The sequence below is a fragment of the Manis javanica genome, chromosome X (genome assembly GCF_040802235.1).
Source record: "Manis javanica isolate MJ-LG chromosome X, MJ_LKY, whole genome shotgun sequence".
Classification (NCBI taxonomy): Eukaryota; Metazoa; Chordata; class Mammalia; order Pholidota; family Manidae; genus Manis; species Manis javanica.
Window position 1 is genome coordinate 99,542,569 of NC_133174.1, and position 25,310 is coordinate 99,567,878.

Below are 25,310 nucleotides of genomic sequence, written 5' to 3' on the forward strand. Positions count from 1 at the left end.
TTATTTTTTTTATGGCTGAATACCATTCCATTGCGTATGTGTGTGTATGTTTGTATATATATATATACTGCATGTGTGTATATCCACACATTCTGTGTGTGTGTGTCTATTACATATGCATACATTCTGTGAGTATGTTTACATACATATATATACACACACCATGTGGTTATATATACATCACAACTTCTTTATGAATTCATCTATCCACAGACAATCTAAGGACTGTTTCCCTATCTTGGCTACAGTAAATAATGCTGCAATGAACATGAAGTGTATATATCATTTCAAATTAGTATTTTTATTTTCTTTGCATAAATACCCATTAGTGGACTTGGTGGACCATCTGGTAGTTCTATTTTTAACTTTTTAGGGAACCTCCACAGTTCCCCATCATGGTTGTACCAATTTATATTCCCATCAACAGTGCACAAGGGTTCTCTTTTCTCCACATCCTCACCAACACTTGTTTCTCATCTTTTTGATAATAGCCATTCTAACAGGTGTGAGGTGATATCTCATTGTGATTTTGGTTTGCATTTTCCTGATGATTAATGATGTTGAGCATCTTCTCATGTATCTGTTGGCCATCTGTATGCATGTCTTCTTTGGAAAATGTTTAGTCAGATCTTTTGCCAATTTTTTAATTGGATTATTTGTGGGTTTTGTTTTTGCTACTGAGCTGAAGGAGTTCTTTGCATATTTTGGATATTAGCCCCTTATCCAATATATGATTTACAATTATTTTCTCCCACTCAGTAGGCTGCCTTTTCATTTTGTTGATGTTTTCCTTTGCTGTGCAGAAGCTTTTTAGTTTGATATAGTCCCACTTGTTTATTTTTGCTTTTGTTGCTTTTGTTTTGGTGTTAGAGTCAAAGAAATTATTGTCAAGACCGCCTTGTCATCATCAAGGAGCTTACTGCCTATATTTTCCACTAGAAGTTTTATGGTTTCAGGTCTTAAGTTCAAGTCTTTGATCCATTTTGAGTTAATTTTTGTGTATGGTGTAAGGTGGTAGTTTCATTCTTTTTGCATGTGGCTATCCAATTTTCCCGACACCATTTATTGAAGAGACTGTCCTTTCCCCATTGTATATTCTGTATATTTTGTAAATTAATTGACCATATATGCATGGGTTTATTTCAGGACTCCCTATTCTGTTCCATTGATCTGTGTGTCTGTTTTTATGCTGATACCATCCTGTTTTAATGATTAGAGCTCTGTAATATAGTTTGAAATCATGGAAAATGATGCCTCCAGCTTTGTTCTTCTTTATCAAGGATGCTTTGACTGTTGTCTTCTGTGGTTCCATACACATTTTAGGATTGTTTGTTCTTTTTCTGTGAAAAATATCACTGGAACTTTGATAGGGATTGCACTGACTTGGTATATTTCTTGGGTAGTATGGACACTTTAACAATATTAGTTATTCTAATCCATGAGCAGAGAATATCTTCCCATGTACACACATACATGTTACATACTGTAATTATTTATAGCTAGCTGAAACAGGATATTTGCTAGCATACAAAGCAGACAGCTACTTTTAGAATTCATATTAAGAAAATGGAAAGACAAGCCACAGACTGGGAGAATATATTTGCAAAGTGTATACAGTTGACCCTTGAACAACATGGGGGTTATGGGCACTGACCTTGCCCCCCAAGCTATGCAGTTGAAAATCCACCTACAACTTTTGACTCCCCCAAGAACTTCACAACTAATAGCCTACTGTTAACTGGAAGCCTTGTCAATAACATAAACAGTTGATTGACACATATTTTGTATATTATATGTATTACATACTGCATTCTTACAATAATGTAAGCTAGAGAAAAGAAAATATTTTTTAAATCATCACAAATCCCCAAAGATTTTACAAAATACTATTGAAAAAAAATCCATGTATAAGAGGACAGAGTTCAAACCCATGTTGTTCAAAGGTCAACTGTATATGGCAAAGGACTTGTATCGAAAGTATATAAAGAACTCTTTACAACTAAATTAAGAAGACAACCTAACTTTAAAATGGCAAAAGCTTTAAATAGAAATATCTTCAAAGAGGATATGCAAATAACTAATAAGCACTTGAAAAGATGCTTAACCTGATTAGTCATTAGGGAAATGCAAATTAAAATGAAAAATGAGATGCCACTTCACATCCACCAGGCTATGGTAGACAGCTATAATAAAAAAAACAGACAATAACAAGTGTTAACAGGGATGTAGAGAATCAGGAATTTTCACACATTGCTGGTAGGATGTGAAGTCGTACAGCCACTTTAGAAAACAGTTTTTCAGTTTCTTAAAAGGTTAATATAAATTTTTCATATGACCCAGCAATTCCATTCCTGCATATCTACTAAGAGAAATAAAATGTATGTATGTTGATGTTCATAGTAGGATTACTCAGCCAAAAAGTGGAAAGATCCCAAATTAGCTGGTGATGCATAAACAAAATGGTGTATATCCATAATGGGATACCAATACTAAATAACAATAACAATACTAAAAAAAAGCAAAATACTGATACATATTACAACATGAACTTACAAAACATTATGCTAAGTGAAAGGTGCCAAACACAAAAGATTACGTATTACATGATTCTATTTATATGAAATGTCCAGAAAAGACAAATCTATAGAGATAGGAAAGTAGATTCATGTTGCCTGGGGTTGATGATGGGAATGGGGATTAACTGTGAGTGGATATGGAAGATCTTACTGGGGTGATGAAAATGTCCTAAAACTAGATATGTTAATAAGTTGCACAGCTTGGTAAATTTACTAAAAACCACTGTATTGTACACATAAAATGGATGAATTTATGGTATACAAAGTATATCTCAATGAAGTTGTTTTAAGAAAGAAAGAAAAAGAATTCCTTGAGACACAGCCCCCAAAAAGGCATATATTTCTTTTGATCATTAGAATAGGAGAGAATTTTTCTCTGTCTTTGAAAAACCTTAACACTCTATTCATACTTTGATGACTGCAATTACAGCTGAAAACCACAGTGGAAAGGACCAACCTGAGTAAATTACAACTTTAAGAAGTTTGTATTTCAATCAGAACTTGATTTGAATGTGACTAAAGGCATTTTACCTATGTTTCTTGCAAAAGAGACAATAGACGTAAGTTTTCTCTCTTCTCCCCTCTTCCCTAACCAAATAACTCTCCCACTAGGCTTTGACTTTTAAACGTGCTTGTCTGTATTAGAGCCTTTCATGAAAGCAGATTTGGAGTAAAGTGGGAAGAATACATAAGGATCCTGACTACTTTGGGCATATTTTTAGCTCCCAGACATCTTGGCCTGTGGTGAGATATGGATCTTTCTAGTCTTCTCTCTAATGCGATGCAGGTACATGCACATAATAATTTATCATTAAGTACCATATCTTTTAAGGGACATAGTGACCATTACTGTCTGAGAAACTAAACGCCTAGAGACTTAGAGATTATGTTTAAATAAATCTGTGTACACTGTGCCTTAAGCACTTAATGACCAAAATGATTACAGATTATTCTGTAGGCCTAGGCTCTATCTCATTCAGAATAATTGTGTAAATGTTTCACCTGATTAAAAATCATCACTCTCTTAAAAGAAATTTAATGGAAACTTATTTTTTTAATCCTGGGTTTTAACATTTCCCTTTCCATTGCTTTAAATAGCACTGCTTTATAAATTCTGACAAAGGAAGAATTCGAAAGCACCTAAATGACCCTATCTTAAATGCTCACCAATATTCCATTATTGGCAACTGAACTGTCACAGTGAAGAGAATTTCTCATAGGAAGCACAACATAGTTCCTGTCAATCTATTTACAAATTGTCATTAATACTAGTCAAACAAGGTGCCCATATCTCAAATGTCTAAAACTTATCTGAAAGGTAAAAAAACATTACAAACCCAGAGGATAAGGTAGAATTGGGAGTAGAAAATGAGACCCAGCCAATATAGATGAGAATCCAGTATAGAGAGTACAAAAAAAACCCCTTCCCCTTGGAAAAGTCACCTTCTGGGAAACTTATCTTGCGACTCTCCTCCTTCTCTTTGCCATTTTTCTAAAAATTAAAAAAATAGCTTTTCAAGGTCAAGTAAACAACAGGTGAAGGGATCAGCTCTGGACTTTAATAAAGCAAAAAATATAAGTATTGTCAGTGTGTCTCAAGGGTTATTTTGTTCTTGCCAAGGCCAATCACACTGATAATAGCAGGTGACCAATAAACTAACTGGTAAGGCAAAAAAACAGAGTCTAAAACTTATACACCAAAGCAGGGCTTGATTCTGGAATTGAAAGTATCATCTTCTAGTGACTTTCAAGGATGTCACGTGATAGGATACAGTGTTTGGGAAGTCTCTAGCTATTTAGAATAATTTGTTAATGCTTCTCCCCAAAGTACACTGAATAACCTCAGACAGAATCTGAAAATGAAGATTTTGCCTCAGAGTATTCTGCCCAAGCATGACGTTTTTACAAGTGGCAAGGTTCCCAGACAAATTGTTAACTAATCCAAACCTCCCATTTTCAGTAAGTGTAGTATTGAGCCTCAAGGTAACACATAACTAAACTTCTGAACTGAAGGAATCAGATGGAGATGTGCACAGAACCCTAGATCAATATTTTTGTTTACAAAGTCTAGAATTTACCTACATAAGAGCTGATGTTCTTAGTTAAGGGGTCACAAGATGTTAAAAGTCAAGTTTTCTGGTGCCATCCTCTTTTCGTAAGGGACATTATTTCACTTTATTCTGATATTTTCTTAAAGACATATGCCAGGACAAAGTAATCCATTTCCCCCCCCCATAAAGTTATTAGGTGATGTCACTGAGTTAAGTATAGCTCTATAAACAGTATCTAAAAATATTTAAAGTATTAAAAATAGATCCAATTGGTTAAAATGGTCAAAACCCACATGGTAAATATTTAGATTATATATTCATCTGTCATCTATAAGACTTTGGCTATTATTGAGTTTTTTAAAAAATGGGGCAGTGAAATAGTTTGCAATAGTTGAACAACTTGATATTTGAACTCAGGAGTTAACTTTATTTCTACCAGCACAAGTAGCTAGTGAGACTAGAAAACTGCAGCATCTTTGATTATTTGGGTCCCTCCACCTTTGGTAAAATATCCCAGTAATTCCATTGGAGGTCTCTCCCTACTTTTGGAGATACACTGAATTTTTCTGGGCCAGATGTCTACAGAAATTCCTTTGCCTGCAGTCCCTACCTGATTTTATGGATGATATCTGAACAGCCTATGAAATGTTAACTTACAGAATTTTTTTTCTATACCAACCACTTTAACTTTTAACTTTCTGATGACACAGAAAACCAGTAAAAGGAAAATGTCAGAACTGAACATCATCTAGTGGTATCAGTTCAGTTCAGGTAGTTAAAGAATTCAGATGTCACCTGGTACTGTCAAAGAAATCACAAGCAAATACTTAAGTTTAACTTCCATAACATTTGCCGCACTTTCAAGTCCCACTCCTTGTTCTCTTCTTCCACTCACAAACTTGTGCGCCAACGCATGTTCTTGTAGACCAGGGGAAAATATATTTTTTCTGCCTTGGAGATCGATGCAGAGAAAGGCATCAGTTGCCGGTCCTCTTAAGTTGTCTGGGAAGAGGCTCAGAAATACGTGCTTCTTGTGTTTTCTAATTTTTTTCCCCAACCCATTACCAAGATTTTGTGAGAGAAAGATTCCTGAGTCCCAGGGGCAATTAACCTGTCACTGTTCTATATCTAAGAATCCTATTCACTCCCACTGGAAATGGGAGTGATGTGAACTCGGTTTCGTAGCGCAATCCTTTATGCCCCTAAATACAAACGCAAGAGGTGGGATGCGGAGGAAGTCAAAGGAGGAGGACGCAAAGAGGTCGCGAGAAGAAACTCACCGCTCCTGCCAGTTCCTCGGTCAGGCACAACGTAATCAGGAGCAGCCACAATCTGAAATGGGAGGGAGGGTGAGTAACATGGGCTATCTAAGGCTCCAGGGTCCTGCGTCTGTCCATAGACCCCAACCCGTTTTTGCTGTCTGCCCCCACTTTTCTGCAATGACAGAAGTACAGATATAGTCCCGGTTCGGCAAAGTAGCCCAAACTAGGAAAGGAGGGGATCTCTGAGCAGCAACATCTCACCCAGGGTGCATGCTTGCGGCTCCTCTGGAGCTGGGTCCCGGGAGACTGCTAAGCCGCTCCGCAGTCCCGGCTCATCGGGGCTCCGCTGATGCTTGGCGGCTGCTTTCTTATTCAGGAGGACGAGATAGGGAGGCGAAGCGGTTCACTTCAGAAGAAACTAAACTTAGCTTCCATGTAAGAAGTGCCCCAAAGGAAAACACAGTCAGCGGTGCCCGCTACAACTTGCCGTACTCAAAAGATAGTTCCATGCACCAGGAGAGGAAGGAATGGAGGGGAAGGGGGCGGGGCTGTCTGCTGTCAATCACCCCCACCCCCCTTACCTTGGGCAGCCAGCTGTCTTTCTCACTTTCAGGCACCTCTTAACAGAGCATTCTCACGCATCTCCACAGCTTCACGCATGGGCCCATAGAGGTGTATATACTAAGATCTAAGCCAACTATGCATCACACACTTCCAGAAACCCTGTTAACTGTTACAAATAAATAGATTAAGGCATACGATTTCTTCACAGACAAATGGGCCCCAAAGTGTCCCTGCAAACTTGCCCAAATGCATACAACACTCATCCTGGTTTTATACCTAAGCTTTGAGGGTGGTGGTGGTGGTAGTGGTGGTGACTTCTGGGGTTGTCAAGTCTACCCTAAACGGAGTAGAAATTAAGGATGAGTGGGCCCTCATGAACAGGTCCAAAGCCCTGAATAGGTCCAAAGGCAGGAAAGATTTTCAAGTGGCAAAATTTAGGGTCTGAGGTAACGGAAATGTTCTGAAGAATTCTTCAGCACATCTCTGAAAGGCCTTCCATGGAGTCACACAAAGTATTTTCCGGGCTTGTTGGTACTTTAATAAAGTCTGTATATAAGAATTACCAAAGTAATGTTCAAGTCTGCTTTATTTGGGAAAAACTTAAACCCTCTGCCGTTAAGTTAACTCTATATAAATATTTCCAGTTAGGTGTTTGTTAGTTTTAAGGAAAATTGCATGAACGTTATTTAATTCCCTGTCCTAAATCCCTCCGAAACACAACTGCTGCAGCAGTCATTACCTTTTATGTTAGTAGTAAAAATTAAGGCATTTAGCAGTGCAGCTACATAAAAAGACATGGTTGTATCACAATAACATGCAAACATATAATAACTACTGTCTGTGAATGCTGCCAAATTTTACATATATATAGCATGCATGGTCTTTACAGAGATTTCATTATCTGAAATCTTCAGTTATAAGCATATGTTTAATCATATAAATATATTTATATAGTTGTAATATTTTCGCATATTCTGTTGTATGTAGAAACTCTGTCCTGCGGAAGGTAAAATACACTAGCAACCTAGGGAGCAGCGACTAAAATTTGTTTCTAATCATTAACAATAAAAAGTACTGTTCCCTGAGATCCATCCGCCAAAAAAAAAAAATAGTCCCAGCTCAGGTCTATTTGTAATTGGCTTGGTGCTCTCACCAATGAGAGTGGGACTGGGCAGGAATAAGTACTATCAACGAAAGGTGCAAGTGAACGAATAGAAAAGCTTCTTGGTTGGACTCCCGGTGTTCAGTCATCTGGTCTTGGAAGTTTCCCTCCTCCAAATAACTGAGCGTCACTCCCTCGCAGGTTGCCGGTGCAGCCTAAGGCTGCGGCGGAGTGATCCTCAAATTCCCCAGGGCCGGTGGGGAGGGGGGCGGTGCAGGCGGAGAGAGGGAGGAAAGTAGATCTGTGGGACCTGTGTAAGGAAAAAGTTTGCAAGTCTGGACAGAAGGGAAAACTGCTCCCGAGAGACCAGCCTTCTTGGGGAGGGGAGGGGGAAGGGAAGAATAGCTGTTGAGACTGCTGCTTTTTTTTACAACACTCTTAAAAAGCTTCTTTCTCCTCACCTAAGCTCACCGGCACAATTGGGACACCCTGGCTGTCCTTCTCCAGCTCTAGCTCTCTCCCAATAAACCCTCAAGATTATGTCAGTTGGTCAGAGCCAGCCAGGGATTTCGTGCGGGTGCTGAAGGAGCTGCGGGAGCCGGAGAAGAATGAAACTGCGTGGAATCAGCCTGGCTGCCGGCTTGTTCTTACTGGCCCTGAGGCTTTGGGGGCAGCCTGCAGAGGCTGCGGTAAGTCCTTCCTTCTACCTCCCCACCCCCATCCCGACCCCCATCACCTCACTCTCACGCCGAAATCACTTTCGCCCTTTACCTAACTTCCCCCTAGGCCTTAGCTAGGGAATTCATATTTAATTTCACTTGTTTAGGAAGACACATTATTTACAGTAAACGCTGGTAACTCAAGCCTTCTGAAGTCCAAGGGAGAGGTTTAAGTGTTTAAAAATAGGGCTGCTTGCTTTCCTGCAGCTAGCTGCTCTGGGGGCAAGAGCAGAGCCTGGGGTGGGGGACGCATGCTAATAGATCACCAGGCTCTGGTGGGTAATTTAAAACTTTTCCTCTCCGCCCTCCGCCCTCAGGTTTTTCCCTGCCTGCTGGCTAACCTTTTCACTAGTTGTACCCAACCCACGCACTCTTTAAACTTGGTCTATAGTTTAATATTTTGACTTTTCTAAAATCCAGCTTAAATCAGAATGGTAAGCCCGCCCATAAAGTTCTTCCCTTTTGCCCTTTGCTTAAGCAACATGAACCTACCCTCACCTGTGGTCAGCAAAGCCTCTGTAGAGACTGTTTCCCTTTTGACATCCTTATTGCAAATACTCCGGTAACACAGCAAGAACTATGAGGTAAAGACGGATGGCCTCAGGCTTCACGTCTCATATGTGACATGACAGAGCAAAAGTTCCACTCAGTTTTAGGAATGTAGAATTAAAACCCCAATATATCTCCTAGAAGGATATCGGGGTAGTACCATCCACTATCCTTCTGGAGATGAGAGGGAGATTTAAAGGAAGGAATGGCTTTGTCAGAGAAAATATCCTCCAGCCTGAAGCCCATTATCTTTAATTTCATTTAACCTTTAAAGAAGTAAGTATGTGACAGATTATTTAGAAGTTTTATTTGAGTGATCATAATGGGTGCTTTTAAAAACATATTAATATGAGATCATGGCTTAGGCCTCCACGTGGTTGAGTGATTATCAATTCTTTATATGCAGATGTATGCTGTAGCTTAACCGGGTTCACTTTTAAGTTAGCTGTCTAGCTTCTCTAAACACTCAGCATGCCTCAGATTACATTGCCTTCCTGTCCTCCAGAAAGTGTGTACTTAAGGTTAGAAAACCAACTTTCATATTACTGTAAGCAAGACATAATTATGATACCAAATCAGAAAATTCATGCATATCAGGGATTTTTAATTACAGTTGCCATGATTTTTCCTTCATCAAAGTAGATGGTTGACTTAAAATTGCTTTTTTGATGCAGAGCATCTTAAAGGGGTAAGTTTTAGTCACTCAATTGTGCTACAGACCCTTGGATAAAACTGCAATTGTTGTTTTAAAAGAGTTACTTTAAAAAATATCTTGGTGCCTACAACTTATGGCATTTGGCCTAGGGGCAATGATTTTGTGCATATTTGATTAAATAGTTCCAATTTTTTTCTTTTGACATTGCTATTAATAAATGTGCACCAGATGCCTGTTATACGAGTATGTATAGCAATATTATACAGCAATTTATACTAAAAATGAGATTTATTTTTATGATTGATAAAACTTAGGAGCAAGCTTGTGTTCTTGGACACTAACGGGTGAGTGTTCATGAAGAAATTATAGAAGACACTATGCAGTTTTTTTCCTTTTTCCTCCCATATAATTTTTAAAGAACATTTTATATCCTATTTCCCTATCATTAGGGTATTGTGCCTCTAGTAAAACCAGAGGTTTGTTTTCTCTGCTTCACATTTTAATATCCTAGTTAGATAAATGTTTTAATCATGTCAAAGATATGAATGGTATCTGCTCTCCATACTAGTGCTGGGGGTATTGGTGACCTTCTCCAGAGTAAACTGGGTGGAGGTGGGGCTGGATGTTGGCTGGAGTAGTCTGGTATTGGGACTTATATATCAGGAAGAGCATTGCTATTTAAATTGCTTTAATTTTTCATAGTTAAGGGATTTCTTTATCTCTGAAGTCATGCCAAGTTGGGATATCACAAATATGTGGAAGTTTTTTTTAGGTAAAGTGTTTATTAGTTGAAATATAAAGTAACCCTTATGCCAAAAGGTTAGCAGTAAGAGAAAAAGACAGCTTTCTACTGGAAAGGTCATTTCTAGTGATGGAAATAAATATTTTTATGTAAAGGTAATTATACTCGCACTAACTCACTGTCAGTAGGATATGCACTTAGATTTATGGATATCGTGTGTAAAATTATACTACCTCTACTATAGAAGTACTAGTAAGGGGGTGGGGTGGGGGGTGCGTGTGTGCGTGCGTGCGTGTGTAGTAGAGTGGACAGGTTTTTGTAATTTAAATATACTTAACAGGTTTCTTTAATTTAAATGTACTATCGCCCTTGTAACCAGCAGCAACTCATTAAGAGTAGTAGTGCCCTTTGTGGTCATGGAACAGTTTTTCCTCTATTAAGTATACTGCTCCATAGGAAGAATTTGTTCGCATTGTTATCATAACTTAACATTTTTGAGTGTTTACTGTGTGCCAGGCACTATGCTCATATGGTAATATACATTATCATATTTAATCTCTTCGACAGGTCTATGAGGTATATGCTATTGCTATATCCCAATTTTACAGATCAAGAAGCTATGGATCATAGAGGTTAACTTGCCAAAAGTCACATATGTAGTAAGTTGGGGAGCTGGAAATTTGAATCCAGACAGTTTGACTCTAAAATTTTTACCCTTAATGACTGTCCTATACTGCCTCTGTAGAGATTTATTTGTATGTGGTCTATAGAGATTTATTCGCTGTTCAGAGTATTTGGATCCCTGCTACTTTTTTGAGGGGGGGTCTTCGGGGACACAGGAAGTGCATTGGAAATGATAATGGGGATTACATCTCTTCCTGCTGATGTTAGGAGAAGCAGCATGGTATAATGGAAACAGCTCTGGGTTTAGAATAGAAAGATCAGAGTTTGATCTCTGTATGTTTGTCTATATATAGAGATAATTTCAAAGCAATCTAGAAAAAATTGCTGATTTCAGTCTAAGACTGTAGAATAAACATAGATCTTTGATAATGTGGGATCTCACTGCTTTCAGTTCTCTCTCCTTGGACATGTTTTATGGGCCTTGCAGAGGTCTTATACAGTCTTTATGGGCTTCACTCCTGGAGTCAGACCTGGAATCTGACTGGTTAGATGTGTGACCTTCAGTCAAATAGTAACCTCTGAGCCTTTATTTCCTCATTAGCAAACGGGGGCCAGTTGTATTTCTGTCACAGATTGTTTTGAGGATAAAATGAGAGACGTTATGTAAAACATTTAGAATAGTTCTTGGCACATAGCAAACACTCAGTAAATTTTTGGGTTTCATTGTCATTACAAATTATTTATTGACTGGTCATTTCTTATTCTGTTAATTCTCGAATTCTCTGCCTGATTTTCAAGGCCTGTCATGATCTTTCCCGTCATCCAACCTTATTTTTCATTACATTTTACAATATACTCTCTCCACTCTAGCCTCAGTGAGTTTTCCTATAATCCCTTGAGTACTACATTTGTATATTTTGTCTGTACATCTTGATTAGAATCCTGTGAATCCAAATCTTTGCTGAATTGCAGTATGGTGTTTGCACCCATTCAGCAGATGCTTATTCAGCAACTCATAAGTAATTAAGAATTGTATTTATGTTGCTCTGCCCTCGTGGATATTTACTATCCACAAAATCATTTTGTGCTAGACACTGTGGGTGAACTTGAATAAGATAAACAGGGTCCCTGCCTTCATGGAGTTTACATTGCTAGTGAAAATAGATAAACAATCCTCCTGTGAAACTTTCCCTTACTATTATATCAACTGCTGATTTTACCCTTCTTTGAACATTTGTAATATTTAGTCTCTTCCTGTCTAGTATCTAAATGTATTTGGTCTTACATTTTGTTAGAGTGTTTGTCAAAGTGTTTTGTTTCATGCGATTTTTATCTTTTCTCCCTATTAGATTATACACTCTTTGAAGGCAAGAATTGTATATTGGTTCATTCATTCAAACAATTTCTATGTTGGTTTTGTCCAATAACAAAAGTAATACATGTTTAGTATTGGAAACTTGAAAAATATGGAAAGTTATAAAAATCTGTCCGCAATTCTACCAACAGCATAGAAATAATCCTATTATTGTTTTGATTTTACTTTTTATATATCTAATCTTTTAAAGATTTTTTCCAGTTTCATTGAGAAATAATTGATGTACAGTACCGTATAAGTTTAATGCATGCAGCATAATGGTTTGATTTACATCTATTATGAAATGATTAACACAACAGGTTTAGGTAACATCCATCTTCTCATATAGATATAATAAAAAGAAAGAAGAAAAGACTGAAGGAAGAAAAAATTTTCTCTTTGTGATAAGAACTCTTAGGATTTACTCTCTTAATAACTTTCCTATATATCCTACAGTACTCTTAGCTATAGTCATTATGTTGTACGTTACCCCCTAGTACTGACTTATCTTATAACTGGAAGTGTGTACCTTTAGACCACCTTCCCCCAATTTTCCCTTCCCCCACCCCCTGCCTCTGGTAACCACAAATCAAATCTCTTTCCATGAGTTTGGTTTTTTTCCCTAAACTTAAAAAGGTAAATGGGTTAAAAAAGATTGGGATCATTCTACACACAGTTTTATATCTTAACGTTTCTTCTGTTTATCAAGCATTTTCCAATATTACTAAAATTCTTAATTTTAAAAATATTATTTTTAAATAATTGCATACAATGTATATTTATACACACCACAATTAATTTACCTGTTCATATTTATAGAATATATTTTTGGATTTTATTTTTTTTAGCCACTGTAAGAAATGCTGCCATGAACAATTCTTATTTCATATTTTGTATTATTTTATTAGTACTTCTTCCTTCCTGGGGAATTAGTGGGCTAAAGACCATCAGTATTTTTAAAGTCTTTGGTACATGCAGTAGACCCTGATATTTACAAAGGCTGTATCAAGAGATAAACTATGATAGCTAACTTTAGTTGTTCTACGTTATATTTTGTTAGGTGGCTAATACTATTCCCATTTTTATGTACAAGGAAAAGAAACCCACAGTGTATTTAAATAACTTGTCCAAGGTCATAGAATTAATAAGTGGTTGGGCCAAGATTTGAACCAAAGCAGTCTGCCTCTTGAACCTGCTCATGAGTTTTACCTAAGTCCGTATTTCAAACATGATAGGTAATACAGAAAAATAAAGTCCTGTTAAAAAGTTAACTAATTCCCTTTCTAACTGTACTTTCTATACTCCTATAACCCTTTCCTGTGACTGGTCATTTGACTTGATTCTAAAGAGTCTCACCACTTGTCCATCTTTTAATAATTACTTATTCCTATTACCTAGGCCATTCATTCTCTAGGGCTTAAATTTTAATTTTATGAACTACGCATCTCTCTACATGTCTCTTCTGGACAGAAGATGGAGCCTCCCCTCCATGGATACCTCTTACTAGCTATAGTAAAGGTATAACATAGTCCAAACCCACTGACATTCTCCCTCCCCTAGGAAACCTTTTAAATGCTTCTGAAATGGGGGCCCCTTTTGCCCTCTTCTTACCCCCTTGGCCAGCCCCTAGCCCATAGCTGCCTATGAGGCTTACACGTAAATGGCTGTGTTTTTGCCTAGTGCTGTCCCTTGCTTTCATCTCTCCCTTAGTGATACTCTAGAACCTTCTCCCCATTAATTGCTGATCTGTTTTTCCCACTTTGGAGTGATATTATTCCAGACTCCATCTCCTCTTTTTAGTAACAATCTTGTAAGTACATATGGAACGAGATGTCCCCATCCATTTTGTACCACTCCCACTTTACCTTCTCCTCATGTTTTCTCACTAGCAAGTGACTTTACTGCCTTTATGCTAGCCTTATACTCCATGCAATTGAAATGTATTCCTCTGCAAAATCACAAACTGTTACACATTATGGCTTTTCCAGGTGGCATTTTAATAGCTGAACTTTAAGCTTCTGAATGAGAGGGATCTGCTCTGGCCAAATTACTTTCTAGAATGGTTTTATCAATTATACTCCTATCAGTAGTGATAAGAGTGCCTATGAGACAGTCCTTATCATTTTTTCCTATCTAGGACAATGACTATGGAATTGATGCTCAATTGATTGCCAGTTGATTAGATGATTTGGTCCTATCCTCTAATGATTTTATTTTTAAACTGTAATCATTCCATCATCTTATCCTCTTCTGATAATAGCAACCATGGAACAAAAGTAATTTTTGAAAATATATTCTCTCTAATTAACATTATAAATGAACCACCCAGCCACTTAACTAAATCTTCATTACAAAGATTTGTTTTTAATAGCAGTAATTCTTGAGGTTTTTTTTGGAGAGGCATCTTTATTGTAAAATCTGATACATAGGCTCCTTTCATTTTAACAAACCAGATTCTCATTTTATGCTTCAGTGCTTGAATTTATTTACCTTCATAATCTGTCCAGTTCCAACTGCCCTTTGTTCCCTTAGCAGCTTCTGCTGGCCTTTAACCAAAAGCATAGTCTGTGATGGTACCTGCTACCCTGTTAAAATGAGAACCTTAAATTCTATGCTATTTGCTAACCAAAGACAACCAAAGGCAAATGTTATAAAAGAAACACACTTTTGCTAAATTTAATTTTTCACTTAATAAAATTTTTACTGAATCTGATATAAACATGAGATTTACTTATTAGCTTCTAGAGAAATTTAAGCATCATTTGTGAGCAAGTGCTAGTCAAGTTAATGGTACTAAAATAGTACTAAAGTAGAACTATAGGAAAATCTCTTGGCATTTGTATCATCTTATCCAGTCAAATAACACTCTTCTAGTATGTTATGAAACTGGTTGATTTACTTCCAAAATTTCTTACAATATATATGACATTAATGGACTACTGAAGGAAATATTAGAACTTTGGGAGGAAATGGTATTAAGAGTGGGATACTAGTGAGAAATTGCTTAGTGTATTCTGTAGTTTGAACTCTCCAGGACTTTGCTAAAGAAGGACAGGCCCTTCTCTATCCGTAATCTCATAATCTAACTGGTGTAGTGAAACATTTCTGTATGGGAAAGGTAGGGATAATAGTGCCTGTTTATATGAGATAAGTTGTTTTCTGCTGCAGGTAGTAGAAAACACTAGTTCAACTGTAACAATAAAGACAATTTTTAGCTCACATAGCAAGAAATTTGGAGGTAGAGTATCTCTGAGGTTAATTAATTCAGCCAAATAATACCCAGGTTCTTTCCACTTCTGCACTGCCATATTCTGCCATTCAGCTTTCTCTTTCAGATTAGTGCTCATCATACTGGCAGGGTGGTTGCTGCAGTTCTGGGAATCACATGCAGATACCACAATGTCCAGTAGAAGAACAGTATGAGCTGTTCATTTGTGTCCCTTTTTATCAGGAATGAAAACTTTCTCAGGAGTCCTGCACCTTCAACCTGAATCTCATTGGCTAGAATTGTGTTTTATGTGTATGTTTACATCAATACATTGGCAAATGGAATAGGATCATAAAGGTAGAGTTAGATCAGTTACTTACCCAGCCTCCTCCTCCCACCACCAAAGCACATTGCCCCTGGAAGAGTTGGGAGATAGGAAAATCTGAACAAAATCACAGTTTGGTTAGGCAGGAAAAAATAGTTCCTGCTTTATGACCTCATGAGTTTGTTCTCAAGATCAGTGGAATGAAAGATTTATAAGAAATTGATGTATTTGTTAAATATAAGGTATTTTATTTAACAGGGAAATTATTGTTTTGTAGAGTTGTACAAATGAAAGATGTTGACTATTTACATAATTATAGACATTTTAGATCTGGAGGGATATTACGGATCCTTTAGGTCAGTAGTTCTCAAAGTGTGGTCTGTAGACCCCTGGGATTCCTGAGAACTGTTTTAGCAATAGTATGAAGACTGTTTTGTCTTTTTCACTGTGTGACATTTGTATTGATGGTAGGTAAAACTGCTTGTGCCATGTACCAAATTGTCCTAGTAGTTCATCATACTCTCAAGGGATAAGAAGCCAATTTTACTTAAAAATGTCCTCAATGTAGCATTAACTTTATTAAATCTGGACCCTTAAGTGCACATCTTATTAACATTCTATATGACAAAATCGCAAGTATACACAAAATACTTCGGTGTGCTGAAGTAAGATAATTGTTTCTAGGAAAAGAGCTTGCACAGTTGTTTGAGTTGTGGGTGAACTAACTGGTTTTTGCATGGAATACATTTTTACTTGAACAACTGAGACAAACTAAGGTTATTCAGACTTGAGTTTTTGGCAGACATTTTGTAGAAAATAGGCATAGTATGTCTATTACTTCAAGGAAAACTACTGGCAATATTTGTTACCAATGAAAAAATTTGAGCTTTTCAAGTAAGAATTAGAATTTTGAAAAACTTGAATCTGCCACTGTGAGCTTGACAGCTTACCAAATCTTAGCCTTTTCTAATGATTGGTAATTATATTGATAAGCATGATTTTTTTATGTTGTATAGTAAAATGTGTTAACATTTGGAAGTTCTGCAAATTTCAGTGAACTAATATTTTCCAAATGATTAACGTATGATACTACAAAGTCATGCATGGGTAAAAAAGATACATTCAAAGACAAGATAGATCAATGAGTTTTTGTGTAACTGAGTTCAAAAAGGTAATTGATAAGGTTTGAGATTCTATGTTGCAATTAATCCTAAAGAGTCTATCACTTCTGGAGCTTTGGCGTAGTACCAAAGAATATACACAGTTATCTTAAAAGGTTATTAAAATACTCAGTTTTCCAAACATGTAACTGCATAAAGCCAGATTTTCTTCAGATATTTTGACCAAAGCAGCATGTTGCAACAGAATGGATGCAGGAACAGATACTAAGATCCAACAATTTCAGCCAAAATAACGTACTGCAACAGAATGAATGCAGAAGTAAATATGAAGATCCAGCTGTCTTCTATCAAGGCAAACATTAAAGAGATTTGCAAAATAATAAAATAATCCATCTCATTATTTTATTTGCTTTGGAAAATATTAGTTTTCATAAATACATAATTATGTTAACATGTAATGGGTTTGTTGTCACTTTTAAACAAATAAATATTTTAAATACTACTCAATTTTATCTTACATGGTAGATATTGATAAATATAACCCACATAAACAAAAGCTCTTGGGATCTCAACAATTTTTCAGAGGGTGAAAGGGTCTTGAGACCAAAAAAGACTGAAAACCATTACAGAGACCAAATCTATCTTTTTACAGGAAAGTGATTAACGAAAAATGCATCTAGTTAATTGCAGAAGCAGAAATGGAATCTTATTTCAGTCTTCTGAACAGTATACCATATTGGTTCAGGGATTGGTGTGCTGGTAATATGATTTTGTAATTTTATTCATCCTAGTAGATGAGCTTAAAATATCAAATAGAGAGTGGAGATGCTATATTGTTTTCATGTCTTTTCTACCATCTTCAGTCCAATTGCCAAGTCAGAAACATTCTTGCAATGTACAAACCATAGCAGAGGAGCCAGTGATGAAAAAAAGACAATGAGCTAGTTACAGCTCATACTGAAAAATGCATGAAATCAGGGTAACTTGTCTTACATAGCTTTGTATTTGCCACAGTGTATAGACTGATTCCTTGTGTGTGTGTGTGTGTGTGTATGTGTGTATGTGTATATATATATATATATATATATATATATATATATATATATATATATATATATATATATATATATATATATATATATATATATATATATATATATAAAAAATTGGTGCTCAGTAGCTAGTTGTTGAATGAATTTTGAATTTAGGGGAAGGGCAGCACCAAGAGGCAAGAACTAGAATCAATGAGTTAAGTTACAGGAATGCTCAGTATCAACAATTTTGTAACAATTAAGCTATCTAGTAATGGAATACCCCATTACTCAAAAGTGCTCAAATAGAGGGTGGATATCACCTTGTCCCAAATACCCACAAAGTCTCTTTCAACTCTAAAATTCTATTGTTCTGGTTGTTAGAAAATTCTTTCTTATTGAGTTCAAATCTGCATCTTCAAAATTTTTAAACAACTGTGAGGTATACTTGACATGCAATAAAATACACCATTTGAAGTGTACAATTTGAGGAGCTGTGACTTATGTATGTGCTTTGAAGAGCCATCTATACATTAAAAATAGTGAGCATATAAATCACCCCAAAAGATGTTCATGCCTCTTTGTAACCCCTCCTTTTTTTCCTTCCTAGTCTCACCTCCTATCCCCAAATAACCACTGATCTGCTTTCTGTTCATTAGTTTCATTTTATGAAATTTTATATAAATGGAATCATATGGTATGTACACTTCCTTCTGCTTCTTTCAGCATTTGGGATATATCCATGTTGTGGTATGTATCCATATAGTCCATTATTTTCTTGCTGAGTAGTGTAGTACATTGTGTAGATATACCACACTTTGTTTTTCTGTTCACCTGTTTAGTTGTTTCCACTTTGTGGTTATTATAGGTAAAGCTGCCAGGGGCAGTTTTATTTTTGAATTTTAACAGTTATTTCCTTGAAGTGTAATTTACGTAAAATGGTATTACACTGATCTTAGGTGACCAGATCAATTATTTTAAAAAAATTGTGTACACTTTGATAATCACCAACCAGGCTGAGATACAGATCATGTCCATTACCACAAGTTCCCTCATGCCCCTTCTCTCTCAGTGCCTTTTGTGTCTTCTCTAAGACATTTTAAACCCTAAGGTTGCAAAGATACATGTTTTCTTCTAGAGTCTTCATAGTTTCAGATTTTGTCTTTAAGCCCATTTTTTTCCTATATAGATAACCAGTTGTTCTAGTACCATATATTGAAAAAAATCCCTTTTTTTCATTGATTTGCTTTGATGGCTACATTCAAGATTAATTGAATGTATGTTTACACATCCAGGTCAAAACTCACTAGTCTGTTTATCCGTTTGTCTCTCCTTATGCCATTATCACACTGTCTTAATTATTTTGGCATTATCGTAACTCTTTAAATCTTGTAGTCTAAGTCCTTCCAATTTGTTCTTAAGATTGTCTTGACTGTTGTCTTGGCTGTTTAGTTCCTATGAGTTTTAGATTCATCGTGTCAATTTATACCATTTGGGATTTTGATAGGGATAGCAATGATTCTATGGGTGAATTCAGGAAAAATTGAAATCTTAAAATTATTGATTTTTCCAATCCATGAACACAGTATATCTCTCCATTAATTTAGATATTCTTTAATTATTTCATTAAAGAAGTCATGCACAGCACTTGCTAAATTCCTTCCTATGCATGTAATTGTTTCTATAGTAAATGGTATCATTTAAAAATTTTTCAGTTGCTGGTTAAGATATCATTTTTTATACTGATCTTTTTATCCTATTACTAATTTTTTTCTGTTTTCTTTTTTAGGACATCATTTACATATTGTAAAATTCACCCATTTTATGCATAGTTCTGAGTTTTGACAGATGCATACAATAGTGTAAGTGTATTCTATAAAATACAGAACAGCATTGCTAAATTTGTTCATTAGCTCTAGTAGTTACTTTGTGTTTTCCATGTATATAATCATATATCTTCAGATAAAGAGAGTTATACTTCTTCCTTTCCAATCTGTATACCTTTTTGTGCGAGCTGTCTTATTGAACTGGCTAGGACATCCACTTTAAGTTTAATAGAAGTGGTAAGAGAAGAAAATCCATTTTTTGCACTCTCTTTTGGAGAAGATCTTAAATATTTTGCTCTTATGTTAGCTTAACGTTTTGCATAGTTATAGATTGAGGAGGTTGTTTTTCATTCCTATATGCTGAGATTTTTTTAAATGTTAAATTTCATCAAGAAATAATTTACACCTACTTAAATGATCATATTGTCAGGAGGTCAGCTAAGCTGCTAGGTATTTGAGTAGCAAATTAAGCAGAAATGAAAGTAACACTCAAGCCTTTAATTGCTTGCTGTGATTATACAAGCAAGTCGCTAAATCAGGGAAAGTGCTGGCTTCCTTTCCCTCCATTTACGTTTTTCTCCATGCAGTGGCTCCAGGTCAGGTAGATCAGCACAGCCTTGGGAGTCAGGTATCTCACTGATGAAGGAGCCTCAAACAAAAAGTTCCTACAGTTTTATGGACATAGGAATCCAGGGAGGGAAGAGAAGAAAAAAGGCCAAGAGTGGAAAAGTTCTGAGTCAGAGTAGAGTAAAGTGCCTTTAAAGTTTCCCGCCACTTCCACTACTATGAATGTTATGAACAAGTCTTTGCATGGACATAGCATTTCAATTTTCTTGGGTAAATATCAAGAACTGGAGTTGCTGGGTTATATATATAATATAAATATATTATATTATATTTGTAACTTTATAAGAAACTGCTAAATTGTTTTCCAAAGTGGTTGTACCATTGTACCTTCCCACAATGTATGAAAGTTTAGCTGTTCCTCATTCTAGACTGCATTTAATTTCAGTGTGTAGGTCTTATACATACTTTGTTAAATTTATCTCTAGGTATTCATGTATTTGAATAGTTTATTAATGGTATTTTTTATTTTCAGTTGTTAGTATATAGAAATGCAATTGATTTTTTTCTATCGACTTGTATATTGTGCTCCTGCTAAATTAATTTATTATTTCTAGTAGCTCTTTTGTGGATTACCTAAAACTATTTATATACATGATTATGCCTTCTGTGAATCAAAATAGATTTACTTCTTTCTTCTCTGCACACTCCTCTCTTTTTCCCCCCTTATTGTTAGAGAATGTTTGATATAAGTGTTGAGACTTCAGTCTTTGCTAAATTTTCCCAGTGTCTGAAAACATTTGTTTCACATACTTCGTAGAGGTTTCTGGTCGTTAATCGCAAGACAGCAAGCCCCGTGGCAATTATTCCAACATAGCCTTGTTTCACATTTTTGAGAACACTGCTATGAACATTTTTGAACAGTCATTTGTATTTCAGATTATTTCCTTCAAACAGACTTCCAAAACTAGATATCATCACATATATTCATATATCTATGACCATCTGTGTATCTACCTATCTATCCATCTATGTATGTATCTGTCTAAACCTGCAGTATGAGAGTTATCTCAAGAGCAGTGGTCATATTTCTTTTCAATGGGGGAAGGGATAATCTTTTCAATACATGGTGCTGGAACTAATTAAACACAAGGGAAAAAACTGAACTAGTAGCCTTACCAGACACCACACAAAATAACCAAATGAATCAAAAGCTAAGATTATTTTTAAAAAACCTCTTAGAAGCAAAGGTGGAAGAAAATCTTGGTGACCTTGGGGTGATCAAAGATTTCTTATAAAGGACACAGAAAGTTGTAACCACAAAAAGGTGATAAACTGAACTGTGTCAAAATTAAATTTTTATTCATTGAAAATACTAGTTAAGATTAACAACAAGACACTGAAAGGGAGAACATATTCACAAAACTTGTATGTATCAAACAAAGATGTTGTATCCAGGGTATGTAAGATCCAGAAGAATATCTCTTACCACTCAACTGTAAGAAAACAAATAAAAAAGAAATGGTCTACTGATAAACCCAACATGGGTGAATCTCAAATCATTTACCTGTATTATTTCTCTTTGATAATATAGGAAGAAGGAATTAAAAAATTATATGTAGGTCTCAGATTTGGTCACTGATAAAAATATTTTATAAAAAAAGTATAGTTCAGTTTATTTTGATATGAAGAAGACTCTTTTCCTAACTTTCTTACATTCGACTTGACTTTGTAAGACAAATGCTTGAACAATGACCCTGTAGGAAATGGCGGCCTTATCCATTTTGAGTTAATTTAGTCTTAGAAGCTTTTGAAATGTGAAGTATTTATTTAAGCTTTAGTATCCCTTCTGAGTAGTTTTCCTAGCTGGCTATAAATGAGCCAGTATGCCCTGGCTTTCAGGTCATGGTCAATTTTCATTGTCTTGTTTCAAACTGAAGGAGTCAGTTCCTTTTAAGTTATGATTTTTAAAATAAGCTCTATTTTTTATTCAGATGTAGGTATGTTGAAAGTTTCCGTTGTCTGGCAAAATTCATCTCCCTAGGTTGTGGATTTCCCCATCTCCGTTCCTCTCACTTCCTATAAATACTGAATCCATTTTGGAAGAAGAAAAATAATAGCTTTTTTCCTTCTAGTTCTTAGGGTCAGCTGAGTTCCTGGGTTCTTAATTTTTAAAAATGTTTTTTACTTAAGAGTGAGTATACTCAATTTGTAATAATTTGGCTAATGGTGAATAAATTAATTCTTAGCTCTTACCTTCTCTTAATTCTATTTGCTTGCTTATCTTTTTCAGCCTTTTTAGCCAATTCATTTTTCTCCACAGTTGCAGTACACTTCTTTTTGTTATAGTACAAGTTAACTAGACCTTATCACAGCTTTCATGTCTTCATTTTTGTATACTGTATAATGGAAAAAAACAGACTAATGTTGTAAAATAACAAATGAGATTAAACTGAGAAAGGTCACCTTTCTTTGAGGCTGAAAAAAGAGGTTCATCTTCATGGGCTTGGATTTGTTTTCCTGGCTAATTTAACTGATACATTTGAATTTGCAAATTGACAACCCTTATATTGAAAACATGGGCTTATAAATTTATCCATAGCCTAATAGATTTTCACACTCATATTCTCATTTTTTTCTCCACTCCATGATACCAAGATAAGGAAAGGGAAGTATCATTTTTTTTAGATGGTTAAATCATTATAATTTGAAATTGACAATATCCTGAAAAACAAAGGTGAGTTCAAAATTAGGTCTTTCTGATTTCCTTGAGGCATTGTAAACATATTACCCAGGCTTCATTTTAAAAATAAGGTTCTGATTTAATTTGAAAACACAAAATATTCAGAGGTACATGGGATTAAATCATTTCAGATTATAATCTTTTTCAGTTTTGCTCACATGTCTGCTTTTTCATTCTTCATGGTACTTAAAAATTCTATAAAGATTTTTATTGGGTTTAAACATTGATAGTATCATAAATTATTATAGGAGACAAGAGTATAGATATCGGTTCTCATTAAATCACAATTAATGGAAATGTGTACTCAGAGAAAATTAATTTGGTTCATTTTGGGTAGAATAGGGCCTAAAGTTTTATCTCCTTTCCCTACCATTGTCCTAAAAATGTAACATCAGTCTAAATATGAACTCTTATGTTAACATAAGACTTCTCTGTGATAAATGTTTATTCAAAATTAAATGAAGAAAGGAAGATAGTGAAATTTGGGCCCTTTTTTTCCCCTTATCTGTATTTTCTCAGCTATTGACAGTAAATTTTATAACTTTTGCAATGTTTTGAAAGTATTGAATATTAGTTTACAGCTATATATTTCTTTTATTTGGATTTAAGCAATTTAACATATTTTATAGTTAACTATTTTTATCGATCATTCTTATAAAGGAAAAAAGAAAGCTAGGTGAATTATTGAAAAACTAAAACAGGATTTTATTATTTTGATAAACATTTAAGTTCAATTTTAGAGTTTTCCTTTATCTGCCTTTCTTAAAGTAGAGCTTCAATGGGGTTTTTTTAAGTAAAAAGTTCCAGAATAACCTAGCACCAGTAATAATTCTGCCATTGATCACAGTGGAGAGGAGTCATCTTTAATTTCTATCTATTCTTTCATATAAAGTGTAACATGTATTCTTAGCTTTTTCCCCCCACTGAGTGACACACACCTTTCCACTTTTCCCTTTACCAACACTAAAAAGACTAATGCTGATTGCTGGACCCAACTTTTTAACTGATCTTTGGAGCAAAATGTATAATTATGTATGAAACCTGTGGTTTTGTTTTAAGGCCTTGTGAATGAATCCAAAGTCTTTAGATAAACTGACACAATGACTGATATAAAATCTAAATCCACTCCTGGTAAACAAGGAAGCATTTTGAACTTTTTAATTGAGTGTTTTTTGGTTGAATTAGGAGCATTCAGGATTTGTAAAATATGTAGTAAACAACTCTAATAAATCCTTCAAGAAGGTATCTTAGTTTATAATTGCTTAAAATTTATAATTTACTGCAAAGCCTAAATAAAGTCATTTTAACTAGTTTATGCTGTTTGCCAATATTGATTGAAAATATTTTATCATCTTACCTGTTGCTGCCCTAATTTCCCCCTATCTTACAATTTCCCTGAGGAAGAAAATTGTGTCAACCTCAGTGGTTTAGAGTTAATTCTATAGCCAAGCTGGAAGAGAGGGTGCTTTGGAAAAGAGATATACCTTTAGGGTTTATATTGCTGAGAAGGTGTAGATATTCTAATTCTGTCTAGAAGATGGTATAGGTGAATGCAGCTGGGAAAAATGAGAGTGGTATCACGTTAGTCATGTACCCATTCTCTTTTTGGATTCTGCATATTTCTTAGTCATTCCTTTGTCAGATAGTAAAAGTGTAGTGTGGGAGGTACATTTAGTCACTCCTCATCGTTGCTTTAATGTACTACTTTATTACAACAAATAATTGGAAAGAGCAGGATTTGGAAGTAAAGTTAGACTTTAGAACTGGGGTAGAGAGAGAATGCTCAGAGAATTTATCCTGGACACCAAAGGGTTGAAAATTGGAATGATGGACTGCATTAGTATTTTGTTTCTTGCAATAGGTAGGACAGATTCCTTTCTTTTTATGGGAGTACAAAACCCCTGCAATAGCTAGTTCTAAAGTTACTATTGTAGTATAGTATAATGGTTTAGTTTATAGAGCATGGGTATTGACATCAGGCTTGGTTTAAATCATGACTCTTCTACCTACTGATGAGGCTAATTTTATTAGCCTGAAGTGTCTTAATGCCTAGCATATAATGTGTTCATTAAATGATCTGTACTGCAGGATCTATAGTCTCTTCCAATATAATTTAGTGAAATCAGATTGCCTTTCCTTAGGCATAGTAATTTGTTCAACTCTTTAATCAGCTTTCGTCAACTCTGGTCTTTACTGCAAAGTGGAAAGATGACTTAGGAGTACTTTCTAAATTTATTTCTAGAGGTATTGGTCAAACATTATGACAGTTAAATATGCATACACTAATACTTGGT

General features: G+C 35.4%; 2 protein-coding genes across 5 annotated transcripts in view; one reads left to right on the forward strand and one right to left on the reverse strand.

The window, feature by feature from the left end:
- Positions 1-6,422, reverse strand: part of COL4A6 (collagen type IV alpha 6 chain) — a 257,980-nt gene extending 251,558 nt beyond the window's left edge. For all 3 annotated transcript variants that reach the window (XM_036991397.2, XM_073227970.1, XM_036991394.2), the window contains exons 1-2: positions 6,151-6,422; positions 5,908-5,959 (exon numbers count right to left, since the gene is read on the reverse strand). In XM_036991397.2, the coding sequence (XP_036847292.1) occupies positions 5,908-5,959; positions 6,151-6,161 (63 nt within the window). In that variant the 5' untranslated portion in view covers positions 6,162-6,422. The remainder of the gene's footprint in view (positions 1-5,907; positions 5,960-6,150) is intronic.
- Positions 6,423-7,705: 1,283 nt separating this feature from the next.
- COL4A5 (collagen type IV alpha 5 chain) overlaps positions 7,706-25,310 on the forward strand; it is a 220,644-nt gene continuing 203,039 nt past the window's right edge. The window contains exons 1-2 of one of the 2 annotated variants that reach the window (XM_073227300.1): positions 7,706-7,756; positions 8,022-8,244. In XM_073227300.1, the coding sequence (XP_073083401.1) occupies positions 8,164-8,244 (81 nt within the window). In that variant the 5' untranslated portion in view covers positions 7,706-7,756; positions 8,022-8,163. Of the gene's footprint in view, positions 7,757-7,847; positions 8,245-25,310 lie in introns of those variants that run through there. The other variant, XM_017674621.3, reaches the window with a different exon arrangement.